General features: G+C 50.0%; 1 protein-coding gene and 1 long non-coding RNA gene across 2 annotated transcripts; one reads left to right on the top strand and one right to left on the bottom strand.

Moving 5' to 3' along the window:
* Positions 1–6,074: 6,074 nt before the first annotated feature.
* Positions 6,075–26,666, top strand: LOC133262499 (uncharacterized). Its single transcript, XR_009741327.1, has 3 exons — positions 6,075–6,255; positions 22,417–22,565; positions 26,437–26,666. It is a non-coding gene; the product is annotated as an uncharacterized LOC133262499 (long non-coding RNA).
* On the bottom strand, positions 7,337–8,692 carry NPBWR2 (neuropeptides B and W receptor 2). Its single transcript, XM_061441737.1, has one exon. The coding sequence runs from the start codon at positions 8,470–8,472 to the stop codon at positions 7,474–7,476; it is 999 nt and encodes a 332-aa protein (XP_061297721.1). The 5' UTR covers positions 8,473–8,692; the 3' UTR covers positions 7,337–7,473.
* Positions 26,667–27,482: the final 816 nt, after the last annotated feature.

Genomic DNA, 27,482 nt, shown 5'->3' on the forward strand with positions numbered 1-27,482 from the left:
TGCTCATCAGCCATGTAAACCGACTTTGCTCCCTCTCCCTTAATGCAGTGAAATCCCAGCTGTCTGCAGCATGGGAGTGATGCTGGTTCCCTGCAGAGCTGGGGACACAGGGGGCTCTTTCCCACCTCCTGCCTCTCCTCCTGCACACCAGGTTTCTGCTCCAGCGATCCCAAACCTCACTGGATGCTCCCTGGGGTCGGAAGCACACAAAACCACCCCACACCCTCTGGGATCACCTTCACCCCCCTGGAGAACATCTTTTACTGTTTGGATCCTTGGGAATTTGGTCCTTCTGTGGTTAAGGGCCTCTGGGAACAAACCCCATCCCTCCGTGCATCACTTGGGATCTCCCTGAGTAATAAGCAGGTTGGACCATTTGTCTGTACAGCACTGTTGGGCACATCCTTGCCTTTTGCTCCCAAATCCTTGTACCTTTTGCGGTGTCTAGGTGCTGGGTGGGAAACCCTACCTTCAGAGCCACACCGGCAGCTATCACTGGAATGGGAACTCTCATAACCTGTGCATCCAGCCCGTTCCTGCAGCAGAACGTGGTGGTTTTCTCCATTACATGTTACTGCTGTGTGGGGATGTAGCTCCTGTGTGGATGCTCCTCCTGCCTGCAGTGGCCAGGGAGAGCATCCGCTGCCTCCCTCCCCTGCAGGCTTGCAGACAGGCAATATGGACTGGAGCCAAGAGCCGAGCAGCGCCAGCCCTGCCAAACAGCAGATTTCCAGTGTAGTGAAGGATGAATCTGCAAGAAACCAAGCAGGAAGCTCGATGTTTTCCAAGGAAACCACTGGCAGAATTAGCATCCTCCCTTCGACTGGTGTTTGCTTGCATCAGATCCCCTTCCCCATGGCCACAGAGGGGAGAGCAGAGTTCGAACTGGCTCTGTCCACTCTACAAACATTGATTTCCGTGTGTGATTTCAGCCTGCCATGTACAGGGAGTGCTTTGCCACGCTGATTCATTCAGTGACAGCGAATAGAAAGGCAAGCTCTGGAGTCAATATGAGAGCAAGACTAATGGCTTTTTGGTCTGATTTCCCCTGTGTGAGAGGAATCCCGTGTTGTGATTTGGCGACTTAATGTTTGCTCAGTGTTAGGCATTAGCAGCAGCTTCTTCATGTGCATAGGTCGTTAGTTCACACGTCTTGGACTTCCCCTCATCTCAGCCTCGCACTGCTCCTGCTTTGCTTAACCACAGAGAACATTCCTGGACGTAATCACTTGCCTCCAGAGATCAAGTGTAAAACAGCAGACAATGAGCCCAGCCACCGGTGCTGGTGTTTATCCTTGCTCCCTTCCCTCTGTGATGCCTTGGAGATGGGTATGGAAAGCGGGCCAGGGCTGATCTCCCTCCAGTTTGCTTTGGCATCGGCACTGGGGTTCAGTTTCAATGTGCTCAGCTGGAAAACTGCCTCTTGTCTCCCAAGGAGTGTGTGTTGGTGATGCCATGGGGATGGTGTAGGATGCGCTGGCTCTGACCTTCCCTATCCCTGGCTCCTGGTCAGCATGGGTGAAGGAGCTCAGCCAGGAGTGACCCATGGCACGGAGGAGCCCTCTGTCTCCATTGCATGGCTAAGAGAAGTGTAATTACATCTACAGCGTTCCATCAATACCGAGCAGCAGCGGGCTGAGTCTCAAGGGAGGTTTCCCACTGCGCTGAAATCTGACTCTATTAATTACCAGCCTCTGATCTCATTTGAGGGGTAAGTTCATGAAACCGAGTCCTCGTTCCTCTGCTTTCCATAGTCAGCTGCCTGTTGGGCTTTGTGCGGTGGATGCTTTGGACCTTAGGAACCCTCAAGGTGTCTTATTCTGCTCTATGTGCAGGAGAAGGGGAGGTGATGGAGACCTGCCTGAGTCCTGGTGAAATTCCATCTCAGGAAAACGGACAATGGGGACAACTGAAGGTCTTATTCCCATACCATGGTTTGCTTTCCCCTCGCTGGGAATTCCCCCTTCCCAAGTGGGATGCTGGTGGATGTGCCAGAGCCCACATCCCTGCCAGCCAGGGGACACTGAGGTGGGTGCTTTAGAGCCATCCTCCGCCTTCAGTGCATCCCGGGTTGCTCATCTCCCCTTAGGAGGAGCTTTCCAGCCTCTCCATCTATGCAGTGAGCAGCAGCCTTGGCTGGAGGCACTTGTGGGAGTGCCTGGTTTTTATCTAGACATCAAATATTATGGTTTAGGAAGGGAAAATAGCCTCTAAACAGCCCTTGAAGCTTCGGGCTTGTGTCTCTTTCCACTCTGAGAGCTTTGTTGGATAATTGTGTACTTCTCCGAGAGAAAACAGAGCAATTGAGGCTCGTAATTAAAAGCTATTCAGACAGCTTTGATCTTTCCCTCTGCATCTTCCCTTCCCAAACACAAATGCCAGCGAGCATCTCTTGGCAATGTTTGCTGTCCCTATTCTTGGTGTTCGCCTTTAAATTAACTCCTCTTCCTCCTTCCCAGCAAAAGGGAGGTGGGGGAAGAGGAGTGCAGCAATGGGGCTTTACAAGAGGGGTTTCTTTGGAAAGATTATGGGGGCTTTGGAGGGTGTCTGGTGTCCTATGGTGGCAGCAAGTGTGGAGCTCTTCTGGAGGCCTCACTGCTGCCTTAGATCGAGGCTTTATCACCCCAAAAACAGCCCTGGGTCCAGCATCAGCTGCAGAGGTGGTATAAATGGGAAGGGACCATGGTCTGTCCTGGACATGGGAGAGGGAGATGCCACTGCTGCTGTCCCCACAGAGGGTCCTCAGATGATGTCCTGAAAGAGAGATCAGGAGCCAGCCTGGGGAGCCCCCTTCTCTTCAGCATCAGATGGGGATGTCAAGCCTTGGACCACAAGCTCAACTGGAGTGGACGTGATCCTGCTGCGGCCAAGAAAGCCAACAGGATGCTGGGTTGCATCAACAAGAGCATCACCATCAGAGATAAAGATGTCACCATCCAGCTCTGCTCTGTACTTGTCAGGCCTGGGGTGTTGTGTTCAGTTTTGGTCCCCGCTCTACAAAGCCCCGGTATTCCATGATTCTATGGACCTTGGGGTGCTGGGGCCCTCTGAAGCACCAAACCAGGTTTGTTTCTCCCAGAGACAGCAGTAAAGCCAGAGAGACACCATTTCCCCAGGTTTACACGGGGAGCATCAATGGCATGTTAGCACTGATCATCCCCAACCAAGATAACACCCAGGGGCTCTCAGCATCCCGCAGATGACAAGGCAAGTGCAGGCTGTACAGAAAAGGGACAAATTCTCTCTCTTGAATTGCTTTCAACAGTCCCCTCTAGAGACCCTTCTGCTTCGTATCTTCTTTATTCCAAGGTTTTGCTCATCCATTTTTAATCCCTTTTTGGTTTTATTCTTTTCCTCATCTAAAGATGCTTCTGAGAGCCGGATCTGCATCCCTCAGTGGGGTATTATGTCTTTTCTCACCCGAAATCGTGACCAACAGCAGGAGACAGTGTGAGACTGTGTAAGTACCAGGGGATTACAGCTTCGGGAGGGGGGAACAAGCTGCAGCACAGCTCGGATGAGGACAATTGATTGAAGCAACCTTTATTACTTGCTGCAGCACAAAGACTTAAAAAGCAAGAGCAATTTCCGATCCCTGCCTCTTATCTCAGCTGCCTTTAAAGCCTGTGGTGGGAATATGAGCCCTGTATGAGCCCTAATTCCTACTCCTGGGGTGGAAAATGGCTTCTTCTCCCTCACGCAGGGATGATGAAGCGGAGTCCTCCGGGGCTGTTGGTCCCCATGGGTGCAGCCGCAGAGAAGGCGATGTACTTCCCGTAGAGGAGGATGCAGGAGCTTTGCTGCAGTGGGCAGGAGCAAGCAGAAAGCCTTCAGCTCCTGCTGTAACCAAGGAGCTGCGAGGTTACCCAGCACCTTTGCCCTCATTAAGCCATCCTGGACTGTCCCGGAAGGATATTGCCCCCGCTTTGCAGCTGAGCTGGCATCCCAGGAGGCTGGCGAGGGGTTAGGATGGGAGGGAGCTGTGTGCATCCCTGATTCAGCCTCCCGGGACCGCACAGACCCTGCAAGGGATGCTCGTTTAGACAGGGGTTTATTCAGTGGATCGTTAAGGGGATTTATTTCCCTGCTTCCAGCCATCAGGATGCAGCTGATGTGTGCTGCTGCGATCGGCAGCAAACCAGCCCCTAGTGAAACTCAAGCGGAGGAGCCGTGCGCAGCGTTTCCCTGGGGTGAACTTGTGCGATGTGCGGACAAGCACCTCAAAGGTGGTTTCTGCTCTCTGGTGCCATGCTCAGGGGTTCATCCCAGGCACGGACAGCCCCTGTTTGCAGCAGGTTTGCAGGCACCAGCCTGTGTGTGAGGCTGAGCAGCGCTGTGAAGATCCAGCGATGCCGAGCTGAAAGCAGAGAGTGCCGCTTAGTGCCGTCGGGCTGAAACACAAGGACCCACCGGTTAGCTCGGGGCACCCATGGGCGACAGAGCCCTTTCTAAACACAAGGGGAGACCCTGGCCAATGCAAATCTCTTCTCCCCGTGTCGCCTTGCACCCCTCAAGAGCAAAGAAGAGCTGAGCATCTTATTTAAGCACGGATGGAGGCAGGGTGCTGCTGCAAGAGGAGATGCTGAGAGATGGGGATGTTCATCCTCACGGAGAGAGGGATCGGGGATATAAGCTATACCTGTAAATGCTTGATGGAGGGTGCAGGGAAAAGGGAGCCAGACTCATCTCACTGGTGTTTAAGAGACACAAACTGAAATATGGGGAATTGCATTTAAACATGGGGGGGGGGAAATCACTGTGGGAGAGGTGAAGGACTGGAACAGGCTGTCCAAGGAGGCTGTAACATCTCCATCCTCAGAGACATTCGAACCCAAGCGGACACAGCCCTGGGCAGTCTGCTCTAGGTGACCATGCTTGAGCAGGGGTTGGACTGGGGGATCTCCAACCTCAGCCCCTCTGTGACAGTCGTGACATTGATTTAACTGGGATAATGTCAGGTCTGAACGGGTGACTTACCCTCGAAAAGTCCACTGAATGCAATACATCAGGTTTTCCACCTGATAAAACATATTGCCTTTCCTGCAGACCTAACTGGACAGTTTGGGGGAGGTGGCATCCTTTGAGGCAGTTTTCTGCACTGATGTTTTTCCATGTGGGAAGCCCGTTGCCAGCAGGTGGCAATGCTGCTAAAGCAGTGGGTACCCCCTCCACGCAGGCTGGCTCAGCCCCCTGGTCTGCTCCAAGGGGGGTCATGCAACACCTCTGCATCCCTCATGTGCTGCTGGACCTGCCTCCTTCCCCATAAAGGTCAGCCGGGACCACAGCACCCAGCTTTCCTTCCGGAATTAACCACCCATATGGTCCTCGGTCCCCTATTTGCCAGGTGTTCCTCCTTTTCCCCAAAGTCCTTGGGTCAGTAGATACCTCTTGAGAGCCATTAGCACCTTCTGATTAGAGCTGATCTCTTCCCTCCCTGTCGCTCCTCTTGTGGCTGGGGCTTGCTAAGCATCACTCCACACACCTCCATGTGCAAACACGCACACACTGCCAGGACCAGGCTTTGAATAATCCTTGTGTTTCATAGAATTACAGGTGATACAACCACGGAATGGCTTGGGTTGGAAGGGACCTTAAAGCTCATCCAGTTCCAACCCCCTGCCATGGGCAGGGACACCTTCCACATGGTTTGCTGGTAGCTGCAAGGTGGAGCTGATGGGAAATAGAGAAGAACCATGAAACTTGGCTCAGTGGGCACTAAACCTGGGGTTTGAGATGATAGATTAAGGTCCCACCACTGTGGTTTGCTCTCTGTGAGGCTGGCTGAGACTGAGGTTCCAGCTCTCAATCATTACAACAAGGCAATGTTACATTTGGCATCAAAAATTCCTGGGCAAGTTTCAATGTGGAGGAATGCCTCCTTCATTTTGATTCCAAAGTTAACCCCTTCAATATGGGGAAGGCTGCACAAGTGATGGTGTATGCACAAATCTCTTCCAGCTTCCCAAAGGGGAAGAAGCACATCGCCATGCTGCTGTATTGAAGGTCAGTTTTGGTGTCTGGGGGCACTGGTAGGTTTTGATTGCCCTGAGAGGCCTCACCTGGTGTCTCACCCTCACCCATTGCTCCAGGAGGCTATTTAAGATGAGCCCTGCACCTTCCAACCCAGCTGTCTTGGAGGGACCCTTGCTTCCAGGACTGCCTCCTGCATGGATTTTGGCCTCATATTGCAGGTCCTATCTCCAGCTCCGTTTTCTGGATGGACTTTGGATGACTGCTGCAGGTAGCTTGTCTTTGGTATGTGTGATACAGCTGCTGTCTAGACCTGTCTGTAGCCCCATGTTTTACTTATTTCTGTGTTTTCCTGGTGAAATTTGGGCAGAAAAGAGCCCAGTTTGGTGCTTGTGGACCTGGGGGAAGCTGGAGAGAAAAGTGTTAGCTGAGACAGCCTTCCTTAAACCAGTAACATGTACCCTGCAGTGCGATGAGCCCTGCTCACCTCTGCCACCATGGGTCTAGTGGTCCTTGAAGCTTTCAGTACGGTGTTTGTGATTCTTCCTTTCAGGTCCTGGTTCTGTTGATGTGCTTTTGCTCTTTACCTGTTAGAGAAGGAGCAGTCACTGCAGTTCTTGCTGGAGCTGTGGCTTCCAGAACACCTTAATTTTGTTACTGTTCTATGACTATAGCATTTTACAGTAGGTAGACTGTAATACATAGCAAAGGCATGGGTCACGCAGCATCAGTTTTCTCTGGTGAAATAAGAACCAGTCTCTCTTTTTCTCGTGAGGTTTATTTCATTATTCACTCTTAAATAAATAGATATTTGACACTTAACAGGAACAAGGAGTTAAAAATAATTTCTAACACGCATTCCCTAGTATTTTTATGGTGTTTAACACACAAGACCCCAGTCTTGCTTTTGGTTTAAATTCCACTCGTGTTAACAGCTCAGGAATGAGGGAATTTGGGGTGGAAACCAGACATCCCTCAAAATCAAAGCCCTAACACACATACGCACGTACGTGGATGTGAAAATGGTTTGTTGTCCAAATACCCATCTGGCATCCTCTGTCCGGTTTATTGATGTTCCATCGGAAGTGCTCATTAGCTCTGCTCCATGGAGCAATCCTCTGCACAACAGCTGTTAAGGACTGAGCATGATATTAGTCTGAGAACCCTTCTCCAGCTTGTCTGTGCTGTACAGCAGATGGCAATAAAGGACCACAGTGCAGTAGATGTGCCTCTGAAAAGGACCTTTCCTGCCCTTAACGCTTCAGAGTGTGAGATTAAAACTAACACTGTAGAAATGGTGCTTTGAGACATTGGGAGGTACAGAGAGGGAAAAGGCAAGAGCTGCAAGTAAGCAGGACAAACCATGTGAGTGGTAATGACACAGACACATCCATTACATGTAAATGAAAGAAAGAACACTGTGCGTTCATTGACCACCCCTTAGTCTGCGAAGCTGCCCTTCAAAGCCATGGGAGGGAGGGGATCTGGGCCTCAATCCGTTGTTCAGGAAGTTCTGCATTCCAGCATCTTCCGGAAACTCTTCCGGAAGCTGTCATCCAGGAAAGCGTACAGGAAGGGGTTCAGGCAGGAGTTGGCATAGCTTAGGCTGGTGATGAAGTAGGATATGCCAATGACCATGGAGGTCTGGGGCAAGTCAGTGGTCAAAGCCACAATGGTGGCCAAGTGGAAGGGGGTCCAACAGAAGAGACACACGGCCAGGACTATGAAGACCATGATAGTGACTTTCTTCTTGGCTTTGTCCAGGGCTTTAGCATTAGAGTTCAAGTGCATGTTCCTTAGCTTGTAGAGCATCATGGTGTAGAGGATGCAGATGGTGGATACTGGAATGGCAAAGCCAAGGATGAGGGTATAGATCCTGCTGGCTTTGAACCAGAACCTTTCGGGCTTGGGGAAGTTGAGACCACAACTCTTGATCTCCAGGTCATCTATGTAGACATTGGCAAAGATGATGAAAGGGAGAACTATGATGGTGACTAGGATCCAGATGCACAAACTGACAATCCTGGCTGCTCGGTATGTGCGATGTGGCATCCTTTTGGACCTGACTGTAGCCAGGACAACCAGGTACCTGTCTATGCTCATCACTGTCAGGAAGTAAATGCTGGAGAAGATATTGTAGTGGTCTATGGACAAGATGACCTTGCAGAGGACTTCTCCAAAGGGCCAGTAGTGAAGGAGGTGTTCAGCAATATTAATGGGCAGGACAAGTGTGAACAAGTCATCAGCTATAGCAAGGTTCAGGATGAACATGTTTGTCACAGTCTTCATCTTGGGGGCCTTGAGGATCACGTAGATGACGGCAGTGTTGCCTGTGAGCCCAACAGCGCAGATCACGGAGTAAATCACGGGGAGGACAACGTAGAAATCGGCTGCCTGCTCTTGGAAGGTTAAGTTGAAGCTCATGCTGTTGTCCAGGTAGCAGCTGTTGCCTGCATTGCTGCAGGTGCTGTTCGGATCGTCCCAAAGAGAGCTGTTTCCCATGCCTCCTGGTCATAAACCACCCTGGGTGGTCATTAAAAGCCTCGCTAGCCCAGAAGAGAGCCTCTTCTTGCATGAGAAGCAGCTGCTACTCCATTGAGAAGTGGATGACTTCCAAGGAGTGGGTTGTGAGGCAGCATGGGCCATACAACTTACCTCTGCTGTCACCCACCATTGGAGAAGTCAGAACTTGAAGTGGTCAGGAGGAAAAAGCCCTATTGAAACACACTCCATGAATGAAAGAAATGAGGATTAAAACTCCTGCCATCAGTCAAGGAACTTGAAGAGCATCCCGGTGAGCTTTGGCTTTTCTTTGCTGGGGAAGTCAAGCGGCTCCAGTGGAACCGTCTGCAGCAGGAGTCCTCCTGGGTCTGCAGGAACAAGGAGGGCAGGGAGGGAGCTTTGCACCCGGTCTGCTATTCACAGGAGGTCTGAAGGGGCGGATGCTCTTTCACTTCCACAGCGCTCGCTTTTCCATGCCGGAGCAGCAGCGTTGCAGTGTTTAATTAGTGCCTTTGTGTCGCGTTCCCACTCCTTGCATTGACTGAGATTTCACAGTGAAGTTCCTGACGCTCCCAAGGTCCCCTGGAAAAGAAGGAGGGGGGGGAAATAGAGTTCAAGGAGTGTTTCCAAGCTAAAGGTTAAAGGGGCTTAACCTGTAGTTTAAGTAATTCTTAAAGCAACATGGTCATGATCTTATTCAAAATGAAGTCCATCCCCACTGCAAGTTGCTGTGGCAGCCCATAGAACATGGCACAGATGGGGCGGACACACCTGGAAATCCCAAAAGTTCAGGATTATTTAGGGGGGGGGGGGGGGGGGAGAAGTGCCCTGAAAGCAAACCCGCTTTAAAGTCAAAGCAAGCATTACCCCACCTGTAGCAGCTACCACATCCACCGCTATCGCCTGCCCCACGCTTCCAAGGATTCCTCCGCAGGGAAGTGAAGGAGCAACCCAACCCCCTGCGACGATCGAAGATTTGGCAGCTGGTCCCCAGGCTCTGCCAAGGGCGATGCCTCCCTCCTCTCGCGTTCTGTTGTCACACGGCACTGAAGTGAGCAGGACCACAAGCCTTGGGAAGAGAGGGTTGAAGAGCCCATTACCTGCTGAGCGGCTCCCGTTGCCCCCGCTCCTCCGGTACCCGCTGCTTGGCACTGCTGAGCCTCTTCCCTCTGCTCCGAGTTGGAGAAGGGTCCCTGGGATGCTGCCGGTCCCCGGCTCTGTGATCACATCAAGACGGTGGCTCTGCGTGTGCGCTGCCTGCCTGAGCAATCAGCACTTGTTCACAGCAGGGAAGGGAGGGGGGAAAAGTTTTTCTCTCTGCAGGGCTATTTAAATAGTCAATCGGGTGATGCTGGGGAGCAGCTGGTGCTGCAGGGCTGTGCTCCTCAGGAATGAGGGAGATGCTGAGGGGCACAGCAGCACCCAGGGCTGGCAAGCTGTGGATGGGTGGGAAGAGGAGGGGAGGGGGGGGTTAAACTGCTGCTACGGGGAGCACTGGCTGGTTTAACAAAGGGAGATGCGCAAATGTGTACAGGGGGAGGGAGCGGGAGGAGGGTACACAACATTGCAGCGCTCAAAATGAACAAATAAGCAGCTGTACCTTGCCAGATCTGTGCTGGTTTCAGCTGCTTGGGGGGGGGCTCGGCTGTTTTTTTCCCAGCTGGGTCTCTGGTCCAGCTTTGGAAATGAAACTGAATCCTTTGGATGCGCATCGTGAGATGCAGGAGTCCTGCGAAGCTGGACCCCAGGTTATAGAACAAAACGAGCAACAGGGGAAGCTCACTTTACCTTTGTGTCCCTGTAGCAAGAGGGAAAGGAAACAAAGGTCTTTCGATCCTCTTGTGGTCTTTTAAATGCATTTCCCACCTGCGGCTTGCCTGAGCGTTGTTTCTACACCAGGCAGAGCAAGAGCGTTGTGTCTGATGGGGCATTCAACCGAGTAGGTCGGCTCCTCTGCATGAGCCCTGTAGCCAAGAGCCGCCCTTGACTCTGCTCCTCTTCTGCAGGCGTTTACCCTGTTCTGGCAGTGAATGGGTGGGAGCCAAACACTTCATTGCACTCAGGGAGGTACCTCCTTTAGGCCATGGTTACAACTGAGTTTTCAGCAGGCTTTTTATGCCCCATGTACAACTCTTGCAGGTATTTTCTGTATCTCAGCCAGTGCTTATGCCTGAGCAAAATGCAATGGACTTTAAAGATTGCCCAAGAAGATGTATAGGGATGATGTGATGATATTGCTTCACCATCCTCTTGCCTGTTTTGGGAGAGCTGGCAGAGCTTGTAAGCAGCTGTAAGGGAAGTGAGGTTATGACACATCTGCAGGGGGAAGGCAGCTTTCCAGCAGCCACTGTTGTCTTTGTCAAAGAGAAGAAAATACTGGAACACGGAGAACTTCAGTAGAACGTGATGGTGAATTCACTGATCTCAAACTATTCCTCACAGCAAAAGGGGGTAAAAGCATGCTGCATTTGTGGCTTTCCGGTTTTCAGCGTAAAGCACATCTCTTGGGTCCATGGGAGAGATTAAAAGCTGTCCTTTCACTCCCTAAGCGATGTTATATTGGAATTGTGGCCCTGTGCCTGGGTGCTGTGTGTTTAGGGACATGCTCATAAGGAGATGGGACCTGAGGGCTGCAGGGTGGGCTATGTATATGGATGTAGCTGGGGCTACATCCCTCCCTGGCTGCCTTCTCATTATCCATAGGCTAGGATGTGCTTGATTGAAACAACCTTGTCAGAGATGCTGTGAGCAGGGGGGCTTTGATTTCTTTTCTATCCCCAGACAATTTCCCAGCGCCTGCTTTAAGCTGCGCTCGCGCCTCATTCCTTTGCCAGCTTCGCAGTCAAACTCACCTGCTTTGGGGAGGACAATTACAAACAGAACTAAATCCACCCGTGAAATCCCTTTGCAGCAGCAGAACGTCCATCAGCGATGAGAAAATCTTCCCCTTGTGTCTGTTCTGGGTCGGACCAGAGCTGATGCCCGGTCACACTGTGTGCAGCGGCATGATGAGAAACAGAGTGCCTGCAGGGGATGCTTTATTCATCTTGTTTTCTCTGGCTTGGTGTCCTTTACACTTGATTGTAGACGGTGGCACAAAGCCCTGGAAAATCAAGCCCTAGTTTGAAGCTGCTGTTCCAAAGGACACGAGCTGTGTTTTCCCTCTGGGCTACTTGAACTTATTCTTGTGTGAGCAGCTCCATTGCCAGCACAGCACAAGAGGGACAGTTTCTATTCCAGGCAAATCTACCCCACGGAGGTGGACTTTGCCTTTTGAAACCCGTGTTCACCCTATGCAGCTCGAGTCAGCTGTGCAAACAGAGAGAAAAGGTGGTATGTGAGGGAGGGAAATCCCTTGTGATGCTGAATCAATGGTGCTTTATTGCCTTCATAAAGCTGATGGGCTGCTGCCTCCAGACAAAGGCCATCCATCATCCTGGAGCTACGGATAACTGTGGTGCTGGCAGTGCTTGGGGCGGCATCAGGGCTGCCTGGCACGCTAAGCTGCAGCAGCCCCTTGCACCTCGTTGGGGACAGTGCCTTTGGATGGTGATAACCACTGCAGTGGATGCAGCAGCCGGGACACGGCTGACAGGCTGCAGGGAAGGCAAAGTGGTACTGGAAGTGCTCGAAAGAAAATCGGAGTCCTGAGTCTCACTTATAACTGGCGTGTTTTTGTCAGGCAAGAGACGTATCAATGACTGCCCCATCTCTGCCTCTGCAGGGGAGCAATCAAGGCAAATGCTGTGTAATTTCCTCAGACCAGAGGTGATGGGGAATGAAAGCTGTAGCACGGGGCGGGGGGGTGATGGTGGGCAGCTGGAACTGTTTGTTCCCTTCCTGCAAGCCAGGAAGGAGGTTGGGAAGCTCCTGCGATGGGTCAGCTCATTCCCAGCAGCTTCTGGAGACCCTGGACATCCCCAGCCCCATGGGGCCCATGGTGTTGGAGTGCCTGTGTGCTGATGAACAGAGCCCTGCCACTTTACCTGGGGACTGTAAGAGCAAGGACATGGTGTCGTTCTCACTGCAATTTATATGTATCCATGAAACCTAGAGTGCAGAAGGAACACTTTAAACAGCAGCTTCTTTAAACACCTTCATTTCCCTCTTGGTCCGGCTTCAAACAGCCTTGCTCCAGAGGAGGAATCCTAGTTTAAAAGGACTGGAGTGAAAGAGAAATACAAGGGTGGTAGTCGCTCTAATGGGGTGGAAGAGAAAGGGGTGTGAGTCGGCAGGTAGAGCTCTGCTTTTCTCCTGGGTCCCTATCCCCACTGTGTTGGCGACAGACAAGGGCTGTGTTAGGATACATGTGTAATCCAGTGCTGTAACCCATCAGCATCCCATGCAGGAGCTAGATGTTATTTAAGTGCTACTAACTGCTTATTATACAGCTGCTTAAATCCCTTTGTGTCTGTGCCACTTCCAGGTACTACGAGTTGTCACTTTGATTAATGACATCTGACCTGTCAAGAGCCCCCGTTTCTGTCACTGCTTGACCTGCTTTGAAAGCTCTGAGGCTTTGCAAACAGCGCAGATGCAGTAGGGCTGTGACACAGCCCTGGGAAAGCAGCGCTGAACCCTTCAGGGATGCTCACCCAGGGGCAGGCTCTGGCCAATATATTCCAGTATCTCTAAGCAACAGCTAAATGTGTCGCATCCTCTGCTTAAGTAGCAGAGCTCCTCTGGCCTAAAAGCCTAATCATCAGAGGGCAAATTGCTGCTGAATGCCTTTGCTGCTTTGCTCGCTCCGGCTCCCTCTCCCTCCTGTGTTATGGCAGTGGAACGACTCATCTTCACCTCGATGTCATATTTTGTACAGAATTCATTGCTTCAAACCCCTCAACACATGAAATCTGTCTTCTGGCACAATGTTTTCTAGTGCTGTTATACAGAGCTGGCTTCTTTCTCCATATGCTCTTCAGGCCCACAAACACAGAGGAGTACAAGTATGATACTATTGATTATTCTAAGGGGAAAAAGGGAAAAGCAGGAGGCCTGAGTTGAGCTTAGTGAAGCTTGACTCTATCGATGGCTTTGGACTGCAATCACTTATCACAGCTCACTTGTGCAATGGATACCAGCCTGCTCCACTTCAATAGGTCATTGTCATTCTTGTGGCTAAATAGTTGCTGATGAAAGTTCAGTTTTAAGAGCATGATATGTATTGGATGTGTCAGCATCATGGAGAAAGGGAAAACTGGATAAGCGAGGTGTGGGACATGGTGTGCTGTGAAACACCCAGTGAAAAGTGTAAGGAAAAGGGAAGATACTGCTGCAAAGTGAGTTTTACAGCCGGTGCTGTCTGCTCCTTGCACCCTGTGGTTATGGATATAGCTGGGAAATCTGGCTCTGAGGAAGGGGATAGGTTCAGTGTGTGCATCAGAAATAACCAGGAGAGCAATAACGGTCAGTGGGATCTGGCTTTTGTCTCTTTAAAATCTAATCTGGACCCCAAAGCAAAGCCCCAGAATCCAATTCCCCGGAGAACTGAAGGTGCCAGGTCACTGTCTGAGGTTTTCATGGAGAGCTGGGGGAAATGTGTTTCCCATCAGATATCCTATTGATGCACACTTCACTATAAGGAACCATGCCATAGAGAAGATGTTCCACACGCGATAAAGAAAAGAACTAGAGATAAACATCTGTGCTTTCCACCGGGAATGATTCCTGAAGCACAAAATTCCCTGGACCACACAGGGAATCCTGTCGGCTGAGTGAGCAGGACAAGGCGTTTGGCGTTGGAGAGCTCAGTTGTGACCACTTAACCCTTTCCACTTTGAACACCAGTGATCCTCAGTGACATTAATGCTGTTTTACCCACAAGGAGCACGCTCAGGCTCTGTGAGACCTCCCCATCTCCATCCACTTCTCAATTCCACTTGAAGGCAAAGGATTTCTTTGTAAATGGCCCATTCCCACTGACTTCAGCGAGCCCTCACCCAGGCTCCTTGCTGGGAAGACGATTCTCTCTCTTTCTGTAATAGTAATTGCTTGCTTCTTGTAAATGTTAAGGGATCTGCTTCCCCGCCTCGGATATCAGGAGGTACAGGAGCACGCGTTGTACAGAAACGCTCCCCAAGTGCATCAATAACCTTTTCGTGTTGCTTACTGCGTCCTAGATTACTGCAAAGCAGTTGTGTGTCCCTGCAGGTTACCTGCAATCAATTACACATCTCCAGTACATCCTGACTTGCAGGGAGGGTATGATGAGCTAGTCACGCTGCAATCAGGCACTGGCAGGGCCCATTCTCTTGTGGGGTTTTGGGCTCAGCAGTCAGATTGTGCAGGAATTGGGCTGCTTTTTGGTTTTGAGTCTTTGAATCTCCTTATTACCTGGCCAGGATTGAAGGCGAGAAGAGCTTTTGGAATGTTGTAGCATCTCCCCTGTTTTCCCCTTTCAGCACTCCTGCTTGGCTTCCTTCTCATTGTGTGGGGCATCCAGGGTTCCCTAGGAGGGACAGGGGATTGTCTGGGTTGGAAATGAAAACATCCATGAGAAGGGGCAGAATATGATGCTGTTACCCATGGCTGGTGTTCCCACCTCTCTGTTTTTCCCTTCCTTGCTGCCCTGGGGCAGCTGAATAGTGGAGCTTTCGTAGTTTTATTGAACACATTGAAATCAGTAGCAGAGTTTATGGGCTTTTTTTTTTCATGCTGGAAACAAGCTCTGTTTTGATGGTGTATAAAGGAAAAATGATATTGAGCAGAAAGCAGTGAGAAATGGAGTAATCGACTTGAAGATGTCCCTGTTTATTGCATCACTGGAGAGCTTTGAAGATCCCTTCCAACCCAGCCTGTTCTATGGTCAGGGGATCTTTTTCATGTGACTGCAGAAGAGAAAACGCAACTGGGGTGTGTGAGATGTGTCATTAACATAAAACATCAAAAGTGACCCAAAGGGTGGGTGAGCATCACTGTTGGTACTGGAACATCTCCGGTCTCTGCCGCTGCCCCAGCTCCTTTGCCTGTCAAGAGGAGCTCATGTGGCAACTGATTGCACCCATTATTCATGTTCTGATTGCACAGCAAGGTGGCTTTTTGAACTGTTGAGCATTCAAGCGAGCCCAGGAGATGTGGGACGGGCTGTAAGTGCGTTTGTATTGTCTTGGCTGTTAGGTGTTCCTACCCGTGATGGAGCTATTTGCTCCACTCTGCAGCAATCCCAGGCATGCTGCTTTTGTGGAAGGGAGAATAGATAAAGAGTAAAATGGGCTGGTAATTACCTGCCCTTGGGAAACAGCCACTGTGCATTTCTGTCTGAGACCCGCTCGTAAGCAAAGGTAGAGCTGGGATGGGGAATTGAGGCTCACATTCACACGATGCTCCCCGTGCGCCTCCAGAGGGATGTCGCCCTATGGAAACACGTTCCTGCAGGAACCCCCTGGCAGGGGGAGATTTGACACTGCAGGCACACATTAAAACGTGGAGGCAAACGTCCCCTTTCTCCCCAGGAAAGGCAGGATTCTGCCTGCTCTATTTCAGGAGCAGGAAATCAATTGCCGAAGGGATTTCCACTGGGAGATTTGTGCTTTATGAAGTTCATGCTTTGGGGCAGAGAGGCAGGCTGGGGAGCTGCAAACCATCGCTCCATCCTCTTCCCCTCTGCTGCTTTAATTGTTTGTAATGGCTTAATAGGCAGCACTAAAGAGGGAAGCTGATCCTTCCCTGCAGCAAAGAGAGGCATGCAGCATTCTGTCAGCTGTTCGAGGCCCTTGGTTTGGAGTTTCTTTGCTGTGTTTTCTTCTTTACAGGCTTGACCCAAAGGATCAGCAGGAAAACTGTTGACTTTATGTTGAGCCAGCACCAAAGCCAATGATCTGGGACGAAAATAACATGGAGATAGAACATGGCATAATTTAAGCAATTAAGTAATAATTACCAGCTTGGTTTGGGTTGGAAAGGACCTTAAAGCTCATCCAGTTCCAACCCCCTGCCACAGGCAGGGATGCCTTCCACTAGAGCAGCTTGCTCTAAGCCCCGTCCAACCCGGCTTTGGAAATCAATGCATGTCTTCTCTGATGGATGCAGTCTTGAGGTCTCATTGGTTTTGCTTGGACACAGGGGTATTTCTTCAATCTGCCTCCCAAAAACCCCATCAAACCCCTGCTTCCTCCGCTCTCTCTTTCCCATAGCTCCGATCCGCAGGTTTTTCCCTTAAACTACAAGCCCTGAAAATGGGATGGGTTTGACTGCCTCTTGGTATCAAGCAGCTCAGGGGGAAAGAAACTGCTTCCTCCCTTCGTTTTTCTGCAGCAAAGCATTTAGCTCCTTTCCCTGAAGGAGGGGGAAGAAACACTTTCTTTAAAGCTATCAGAGCCAGATTGAATTCCCTCATCCTTTGGAGCAAAATAACCAAGTTATTGACGTTAAAAATAACTCCACGTTCCTGAAGAGATCTTCGGAGAAAATATTTCTCCTGGTGACTGATTACAAGCGGGAATGGGAAGAAATTCTTTGCCTTGAACCACTCAAAGCGGTCATTTTTTACCTAAGGAGCAGATGTAATTACGTTTTCTGGATGGGGAAAAAAAGAAGCTGTAGTAGAACAAATGGGCTCCAAGCCAGTCTTCATGTGCTGTCAATGACCAGATTACAGCACACAGTACCAGCTGCACCAGACAGAACATTGCCTTTGGGTTATTAGGGTTTTTTTCAGCAATCTCGGTAGCTTGAATAGCTCTTGTACTCATCTATTGGTCTCGGCCATCCAATGGTGCCCATTGTACCTTTCTGTTGTAAGATAGCTCATTTAATGCTGTCCTTTAATGCAGATTTGTGTGGCTTTCCCTCCTTCTAGCCCCAGTTTGCAGCTAGACAGAGGTTTTCTTATAGAATCATAGAATAGTTAGGGTTGGAAAGGACCTTAAGGCCATCCAGTTGGCCCCAACAATGAAAGGAAGGAAGTGATAGGTGATAATTCATGGAACTTTCTATAGCTGCTGTAAATCCCAGCCTGTAATTCCCATCTCCTTAAAAACGACTTTGCTTTCCCTCCTGCCTGCTCGCTGTGCATCTGTGCTCCTTGTGGCTGCTCTGAATTTAGTGCTTGGAAATGCAGTTACACGGCTCCCAGTTGTTTCCACACAGGAGGATCATGTACATAAAATCAATCAAATTTAACCTTCCTGTATTTTTAAGTCCCTTTTAAAACTTAATGCTTGGGGTCGCCCAGTTTTAACTGAGCAAGGTTTCATTCCTGCTCCATGGCCTTAACTTAAACCCAACCCGTCCCGTGTCCAGCAGATCTTCCCCGGGCACAAGATGCTGGAGGATGAGGCATTGCCCATCATCCTTCTGAGGCTATAAACCTTTGCCCTCTAATTTGTTCTCTGCAATGAACGGATGCTTTTCTCTTCCAAGTGGGTATTTGTCACTCAGGGGTCACCCTGCAGCAATGATGGGGAAGAGTAAATGATGTAAAGTAACTCATTTAAGTGTTCCTCATACCACAGGCCCAGCAGCTGAGCTGTGTTCATCTGGGTTTTTCCATTCTCCAAGTATACATTCTAGCCCAAAGGATGGGGAAGAGCAGGCAAGTTAAAGGGGATCCAGGTGGGAATAATATTTATGGGGAGACTGCCTGTACCTTGGCTCTGCCACTGTGGGAGCTATTGGAGTGGATGGAATTTAAGCTAATGATTCATCTTAAATGAATACTTCATTTTGAGTTCATCAATCACTCCTCTTCCTGCTGTGTCCCCACCATCCTTGGGGGTAGGGCTGAATCTGAGCTAAACTGGAGGATCGAATTGCTCTTTCATGGGGAGAAAAGGAAGGATTTCCAGCTTGCTGAGCTCCTGTTTGCAGGAGGGGAGGGATGCTGACAGGGCTGGGGCTGTTCCTGCTGTGGTCCCTCCTCGCTGCTTGTTGCTTTCTCCCCTGAGAGCCCATCACTCGGGTCTGGCAGCAGTTACTGCCTGGCATCTGATTCAGCTGAAGTCTCTTTCACTGTGGACTCAGTAAAATTGCCTCAGCCTCTGGGAAGATTCAGGAGCATGAGATTTTGGAGGCATCCGAGGCAGCGCACAGCGGCAGCAGATGGTGTAACCCTTCATCCCTGTCCTCTCCTGCGCACTGATGCAGCCTGAAGGAGGCAGAGGTTCTGTAAAGCATCTTCTGTATCTCCTGTGAGGCGGGGAACCAAGTGGCAAACCCCTAAATATCTTAGAGCTTCAGGGTGTGCTGTGTGCCTGTGCTGCACCCTGGACCAGGGCTCTGCCGCTCTTTGCACTGATGCTTCCAAGCTGCTCTCTGTGATTTTATTTGCAAGCCAACCTGCACGTTGCTGTAAGAATTCAGCACCACATCGACTGAATGGGGCCCAGGACTGGGGAGAAGGGTTTGAGATGTGATTTGCACGATGCGCTCATTAAAGCAGGGGAAATGCTGCCTTTCTTCTGTGCCCAGAGCTGCTAATCTTGTTCTGAATGTCAAAAACCTCTCCAGTTTCTCTCATTATAGCTACATTTGATTATGGCTTTGACTTCACACCTCTTACGTGCAGGTTTTCCTCCTTCCTTGGCTGGAAATGTCAGTGCGGAGAAATGTTGATGAGCCTTTTGGACTCGCACCCGTTGCTCATCCCCGTTCCTAACGCTGCTTTTCATGATCTGGGGAATCTGAGCATGGGGAGAGCTGGTGGTGAGTGCAGGGAGAGGAAAATGAGGCACCAAGATGAAAGTGCAAATGCAGCGCCTTGGTTACTGCAGCCTGCCTCTCGGTGGGGATTTGGACTGAGTGGATTAATGCCTGCCTCTTTGAATTGATGACTCCTCCTGTGTCATCCTGCGTGTCCCCTCCTGAAACCCCTACGTAAATGGCAATGGGATGTGAATGTACTATTGCAAGTGGTGACTTGATCCTGACGAACAGCACAGCCTGTCCCTTCCTTGTGTCCGAAGGTGACTGGGAGCAGATGTTTCCAGCCTGGCATGGGGATGAAATCCTGCTGAGCAGGGTGTGTTTAAACACTTATCACCTTCTTGCCTTGCCCATGTGCCTTTAATGCCTTTCAGAAGGTAGCTGAAATGTCTAAACATTAAATGAGCAAAAATACCAGGGCTGGTTTCAGCTCTTCCTGTGAATGATTCCACAGGGAATTTGGCTCTTTTTCTGCAGAGGAAGATGAATGCTTTTAGTGTAACTTTTTTATTCTTACTGGGAGTATTGCCTGTCTTGGCATCCTGTCATCCCTTTTCTGGAAGCAGGCAAGATGCTGGGACCATACAGCAGGGTCCTGATGCTGCTATTGCCCCTTGCTGCTGCAAGCTATAGTGCCCTGCGGGCAGTGGTGTTTGTGCTGCTGAACAGCTCCAGTCTCCGCATGGAGAACAGGGCCATTTCCAGCTGTATTTTGTCTTGTGTGCTTTAAATAATATATGTTAATGATTACGTATATATTTATATTATAATTAAATCCCACATTTTGCAATCAGGTAGTTGTCCTGCTGGTATCTAATAGCAAACTCCTCGAGATGGGCTATTTTGGAGAGTGATTGGAGCTCGCTGGGGCATTTCAGGCTCCTGTTTATTATCTGTCATTCCAACCCAGTCACTCACTGATGTTTAAGAGCCATCCATGGCTGTGCTGGCCAATGAGACCCCATCTCCTGTATCAGAAGGGCTGGGGACCAGAAATTGGGGTGATTCATGCAGTGCTCTTCACCCTGAGGACCTGCCCTGGGCAGGTTGTAAGGGGTTGGTTAAAGCACTTCTACTTATTTCAGAGTCCTCAGGAGCTGGGATGGGTTTAAATTGCTGTGGCAGGGAGCTCTGAGCCAGCTCAGCTTGAGCTAATGCATGTCATGCAGAGAAGCTCTGCTCAGATGTTAGCTCAGCTCTGAAGAGTGCTGTAATTGCACGCATCTCCTTGCCATGGATCTGAGTTTAGGCACAGCATCCCATGGATGCGCTGCCTTGGGGTCCGTCTTGTGTCCCAGGCTCGGAGATGCGATGCTGCAGGGGCCTTGTTAAGGAGCTGCACCTCTGCTTGGGTGAATAATTAATGATGGAAAAACTGTTGTGGAGTTGATCTTTTTCTGTATGGTCACAGATTGCTCACGTGCCATCCGGTTTCCATTAGTCCGTATCTCCTCGGAGAAAGATATGTTGTCCCTGGAGCAGCCCAGGAACATCTCCTAGTGTTCCATGACAAGGGAAACCCACATCAGAGCTCAGTTCTTGGAGGAGCATCACTGTGCCATGGTGAAGCCGTTTGGTAGAAGCACTCTTGGGGTGTAATTCAGTGTGAGGCTGCAGTCCAGCACTGCTGTTAATTCTAGCTCATTGCCAAATCTGCCTCTGTGAGGTTAAGGACTTGGAATTGTACTTGAACCATGGAATGCCAGGTTGGAAGGGACCTCAAGGATCATAGGTGAAATCATGTAAGGTGCAGATCCAGCCAAACTCAAGCAGAGCTTAGTGTTGCTGCTGGCTCCCACAGGAGAACCCAAGCATCCCCTGGTCCACGCTGCAGGATGGCCTATGGAAGCTTCATCCCAGCAGCATCGCATTCGGTGCAGGTACCACCTCATCCCATGGATGGGTTTAACCTGCATACCAGGGCTCATGCTGGAGCTGCAGCCATGTGAGGTCCCCGTGGGGCTGTGTGGGACCTGCCACGATGTGGTTGTTCACCGCTCCCGAGGAGGAGTTGTGACATGCACCTCGGTGTCAACAAGGCAACGCTTTAATGCTGCTGCTGTCAGCCTGTCAGGCAGTGCCCACACACCATGTCTGGAGACAGCTCGGCAGCAGAAGGCAAGGCAAAAGTCAGGATGAAATCCCACATGTTCTTGGGTGCTGTCAGGAATGGCTCGGGAGCGTGATCTGCGAAAGGACTTGGGAGAGCCTGGAATGGCACACTGCTGATGGCCTAATAACTGTCCTTATATAGGGTTAAAAGCTTTGTGTGGCCTAAATGGGTCTGCAAATCCACACTGTGTGTTGCAGAAGCCGTGCTGGGGTCATCCTGCTCTGAAATACTATGTCTGCGTCCTAACCAGGAACAATATTAGAGTCCTTTGTACAAGGAGTCCTATCGAAAAGATGAGGGGTGATGGGCACAAGTTATTCCCAGGGAAATTCCAGCCGGACACAAGAGGAGAATTTTTCCCCATGAGAACACTCAGCCACTGGACTAATATCCAGTGCTGGATTCCTCAACATTGGACAATTCAGATTTGGCTGGGCAGGGTGCTAGGGCATTTAGTCCAGGTCATGCATTGCCAAGAAAGGTTGGACCAGATGTTCCTTGAGGTCCCTTCCAAGCTGCTATTCCGTGCTTCCTGAACCTACTGCTAAAAGCCAGACGTAACCCAGGAGGAAACCTTTGCAATGCACGTTCGTGGCAGATGGGGAGACCTGAAGCTTTCATTAAGTTTATTGTTCTCTTGGAGAATTAATTCAGTGTTTAAACCCCTCCATCCTCGATGTTAAAATGCTCTCTCCTCGGTTTCAGCTACAGCCCAGCCTGTGAATGCAAAGGCCCTCTGCTGTTGTTGCAGGTGGAACGTTCTCCCCTCGAGGTTGTCTGCAGGTAGGTGCTAATTAAAGACGTGCTGGGGTTGGTTTGGTGCCTGAGCAAGGGGCTCCAGAACAGGGATAAGCAGCACTGACATTTGCCGCCCTATAAAGTCCAAGGAGCAAATTCATGCCAATTAACTTCACACCTTTAATTAGGAGGATCAAGAGTTGTGCAGGGGTGGTCTCTCATAGGATCTAGTGGTGATTTTCCTCTCTGTTCCATATGGACAGCAGTGAGATCAGCTGGAGGGTGCCAAGCAGCATCACAAACTGAAAGGAGACATGGTAGCATTAGACCCAGGTTTGTCCCTAAATAGCTGAAGTTAATGAAAGCCGAGGGGCAGAGGGGGGTGATCTCTGCTCCGAGCTGGTTTATGGTGCCTTATTTTCTCCCTGGTTTTGTCTGCTGTGCTGACCCAGGTTTTCCCAGCTGAGAAGCAGCTCGGTGCAGCATCCATCCTCCTCTCCCTTTGCGCGGTGCCAGGGCTGATGGTTTAGAGCAATCCTGCAAATATACCGGTGATCCCAAGTCTGAGGATGCAGCTAAACCCCATCAGAAGGCATTTCTGGTAAGTCAGGCCTGGCTTGGGCTTTCTTGAGTATCAGCTCCGTGTGTGTCACAGCCTGCGAATGGCTGCTTCCCATGGGATCATCATGGAAAGCCACAGGTACCTGCTGCTAAGAAGTGAACATGAGAGGAGATGCATAAACAGCAGCACATGATGACTTTGGGGGTGAGCCCTGGATGTGGTGGTTCTGTGTTCAGGTGAAGGATGGGCATGGAGGGGACGGATCCAGCGCTCCCCACCCTCCAGACTGCTGTTTGCATCTGGTGAAAGGCTCTTGCATGACCTCAACCCCTCTCAATGCAGTTTAAATCACTCCCACAGCTCCTGGTGTTTCCAGAGCAGGATCCAAGTGCAATCCTGTTGGCTGCTGAGAATCCATGGAAGAGCCTCAGCATCTTCCACCCCCAGAACCACAAAACAGCTCAGGCTCTCCCTAAACCAGGTTTTCAGTCTGTCTGCAAGACTTCTTTCTCCCCTCCACAAATACGATTTTATTTGTGTAGCGATGCATTTGGGTTCTTTCCCTTATCCATGTGTTCCTTTGAGTAATCACTCGTGCATATGGATGATATTATGTGTAGAAAAAATAGATTCCTGGATTGTCATTTTACCTCACTGTCACTCAGGCAAACATGGTCCTCATCTACCCCAGCAACACATCTGTGGGAATTCTGGCTCAGCAAGGAGCAGAGAGCCCATTTTCTAAGCCAGATTCCCAGCTGATGCGGTTTCACTGACAAAACAATGATCCCGATTCATCTTCCTGGGAGGAAAAGTGAAGACTCGTTCACAGATCACGGATTCAGCTGGCCTCTGATTCACTGTACTTCATTTCGCACATCCAGTTTCAAGGGCCATTAAAATAGGCTCGTGCTTGCTTTGCTAGACAGAAGTGTCACAGTTAGTCACAGGAGAGCAATAAGTGACTGTCCCGTGGGAGCTCTTGAAGTAACCTCCCATGTACGGATACCCTGCACGGTGCCACACGGCTGGATGCTCCTGGGGACAAAGAGGAGCCCAGCTGACTGTGCCTGCCAACCACTGTAAATCACAGCGGCTGCATCGCTGCCAGCCAGTGATGGTGAGACCTGGGGAGTGAGAACTGCGGCTGCTGAGGAGAGCTGTGGCTGTTCAGCCTGGAGAAGAGAAAGCTCCTGAAGGGGAGACCTTAGAGCAGCTCCAGTGCCTGAAGGGGCTGCAGGAAAGCTGGAGAGGGGCTTGGGACAAGGGATGTAGGGACAGGGCAAGGGGAATGGCTTTAACCTGCCAGAGGGGAGACTGAGATGAGCTCTTAGGCAGAAGCTCTTCCCTGTGAGGGTGCTGAGGCGCTGGCACAGGGTGCCCAGAGAAGCTGTGGCTGCCCCATCCCTGGCAGTGTTCAAGGCCAGGTTGGACACAGGGGCCTTAAAGCTCCTCCAGCTCCAACCCCTGCCATGGGCAGGGACACCTTCCACTGGAGCAGCTTGCTCCAAGCCCCGTCCAACATCCCAGAAGAGGTTTCAGGACTGGGTTTTGGTTCCACATTGTGCCTCTGGGAGACTGTGGGCATTGAAATCTGCAAGGTGAAGCCATTCTTCCTCTGCCCCCTCCAGTGCCATAGAGCAGATGGGAACACAGGAAGCAGCACTGCGAAGCAGCAACCTGCCCTGGGGATGATACCTTTGGGATGGGAGCTCACCACAACTGCTGCAGCTCCATGAGTGCTTTGGGGCTGGGGCTGTAAGAGCCCAAAACGTGGCTGAAGTGTTTTAGATTATTTTTAGAGTTTTGAAAACATTGTTCTTCCTAAAACAAATTGTGGAACGGAGAGAAGGGAAAATAGCAGCGGTTTGATGAAATCGGCTTTTTCACTCTTAAAATAGTGTCAGCTTGCTGCCTGCTACTTTAGAAACTGGCTTAGCAGCATCTATTTCATCCCACCGGAGAGGTGGGATTTAAAGCTTCTCACAACACAAACAGTGGATGTGCAAGAGCGGTTTTCCATCCCCAGCAGCCTGGTATCTTGTCCTATTTTAAGCAGCCTCAGCCAGATACATAAACACACTGCTACAAACAACAACAGAAAGAGAATGTTCTACTAAGTAGGGGAAAATAACAGAAGGGGGTGGCAGCCCTTGCTGAGGAGCTTGTGTTGACTCTCAAGTGTTGGGTGCAAGCAAAGAGGGTTTGCTGTATTCCTCTCCTTGAAGATGTAGTTATTGAATAGGAATGCATCTCTGAGGCTGTTCAGGTCTGGTCTGATTTTAGGTCTGGCAGGAGCAAGACAAATGCTGTTTTGCTGCGATGCTGCCTTTACAAGGGGGGAGATCACAATGTGCTTTGTAGCATCACCCTGCTGCTGTGCCCTGGGTGATGAGGGCTCGTGTAACTTGTGCTCCACAAGGCAGTGGAAGAGCAGCCGTGTGGATGCGACAGGCAGGGAGGACTGGTGTGTCCATGGCTTAATTCACCGCAGCTCTCCCCTTCTGGAAGCATTTGTAGCCTGAGGCTCTCCGGGGCTCTTGAACACAAGTTAATCATAGTAATAAGTGATAAATGAGCCCGTTCCCCTTGGCACGGGTGTGATGGGCATTAGGTAACCCTGGGAGCACTTGATGTGAGGGAGGGCTTGCTCCTTGGCGAGGAGGAGGAAGAAAATATTGCTTGGAGTAACTGGGGTAATGTGGCTTCCCGGGAAGTGGAGAAGCAGCAATTAAAGATGCGAGCACTGCATGGCATCATTTGCATCATTAGCCTCAGTGTCTGCAAATGAGGCAGCTCTCCTGTGCTCCCCAGCATGTCCCTGACCTGCCCAAGCCACCATCCCAGCCATGGAAAGGCTGGATCTAAAATGGTCCGTGCAGGAAATAGGGAGAACTCTCCTTTGCCTTCTGAGCCTCTGTTTCTTTCTCTTTGCTTCTTTCTCGGTCTGAGATGTTGCACTCCCCAGACATGACCTTGTTGTTCCATGAGGTTGTATCTTGTATTCTCTGCAGGATTATTCTCCATAAGCCACGTTCCTCCTAACCTTTACTTTTGTGTTTCTGGATTTCTATTGCATGATACAAGAAAGTATGGGTTAAGCCCTAGTGGGCAGGGAATGGATAAGAAACTTCAGAAGAGTGCAGAAGCAGTTTTTGTTCTAATTCTTTACCTTCATTTACCTGCTGAAGTGATGGATTTTTCTTGCCTTTTATTCCTTAGTGGTTTTTCTGTATTCCCTTCACTCGGAATTGAACTTTTCACTTGCATTGTGGTTGTTTGGTGCCAGTTATGTGAGTATTAATCCTTTCTATACTGCTTGTTTTAGCTTTCACAGGGAGGTGAGGGGCTCTCTTGGGTTAAACTCATCTCAATTAGATGCCTTCTATGATGCTGCCTATGTCCTTTGACCACTTCAGGGGGATAAAGGTGCAGAGGTTACAGGTACGGAGCAATGACTCTTGTCAAGAGGACAAGAACTCCATTATCCAGATTTTCTGGGGTAAATCAACCACCTCATTTTGGGGAGGAGCTGGTTTTGATCAGCACAGAGGTGCCCAGGGCAGATACTTGGTCTTGGAGGGGCAACAGCAGCTTCCTGGGTCCATACCCAGGCTGCACCATAAGGCTTTGTGATGGGATGCTGGGGCAGTGGGAATAGCTGTGAGATGCATGTAAGGAAATAGGGTGTGTGAAAGGGTCTCAAAGGCAGATCTGCTTTGCTGAGATTGCTAAGGCTTGCACAGGAAAAATATATTTTTACTGATCTGGGCAATTTGAGGCTTTTTCTCACATTCTTTGCCTGCAAATCTTCGCCCTTTGGAAGGAAGCGGAAAATCCAGAGCTTTTGTGATGAAAATCACTGCTTTTTAGTTTGTTTTTCTTTTCTTTCCCAAGGTTTTCATCACAGCAGGAGTCAGAGGATGTGTGTAACCTGCCTGGTTTTGCCTTAGTGGCAGCATCGATGACATGCGGGAGCTGGTCAGAGGAGCGTCACTGCGCTGCCCTTAATTCTCCTTGCGCAACTGATGGTGATCTAATGAATGAGGCTCAGCCAAACCCTTTTGCCTCTCTTATGCTCATCAAGCAATCATCTCCCCCGTCACGCTTTGCCTCCAAACACCTCATTTGCAGCTGGCTGACCTTGGCTCTCCTCCGTGTAATGGGAAGATGAAGAGGTGGGAGCGTTGAGGGCTGGCTTTTATGGGTGAATCATGGAAGAGCGGCTGGTGCGGGCTCGGGCACGGGAGGTGCTGTGGAAACATGATGTGCTGTGCCATGAAGGATGGTAGCAAATAGATTGAGCAGGGGATGAAAAGGGAGAGGGCGCTTGGTTAGATATTGCTGATGGAAACATGGGGGAAATAAAGGCATAAAAACATGTCAGAGACTGAACCACGGTGCAGGTCTGTGGCTCTTAACTGTGTAGTGAATGCTATAAATGACTTGAAAAGCTCTTCAGTGACCAAGGGGTTCTAGGGAATGGTTGAGTGAAACAGAGGAATACTGATTTGGGCAGAACTTTTACCCTAATTTAAGCAAGATCCTGTTGTTGAGATAAAAGCTGCTTTGAACCAACTGGAATTATCTTCTCCAAAGAAGAAGAAAGATAAAGCTCTTGTGCAGGTGAACTTTAATCCAACGTGTATCATCTGCATGGGAGCCTTCAAACAGTTGTAGGAATAAGGGTGGTGCTTAGGGTTAAGAGAACTACATCTCATATGAGGAAATTAGGAGTGGATGTTCCATGAGTTTTAGCAGGGCAATTACAATTTATGGCTGCTCAGGGGGAGCCTTTAACCACATTAAGCTAAGGGTCTGTCTGCATTGCAAGCTGAGCTTTAAAACTAAAGAGGATTTAGTAGTCCTGAGCTCCAAAGAGACCCTTAATCCAAGTTCTCCTGTGGTTATGGCCTTGGTCTTGGCTCTTGGGCTGTAAATTGTTCCTGTAAAACA

This window comes from Pezoporus flaviventris, unplaced genomic scaffold (assembly GCF_033815535.1).
Source record: "Pezoporus flaviventris isolate CSIRO_AGI_PZ_B2104156 unplaced genomic scaffold, CSIRO_AGI_Pfla_v1 ptg000213l, whole genome shotgun sequence".
Classification (NCBI taxonomy): domain Eukaryota; kingdom Metazoa; phylum Chordata; class Aves; order Psittaciformes; family Psittacidae; genus Pezoporus; species Pezoporus flaviventris.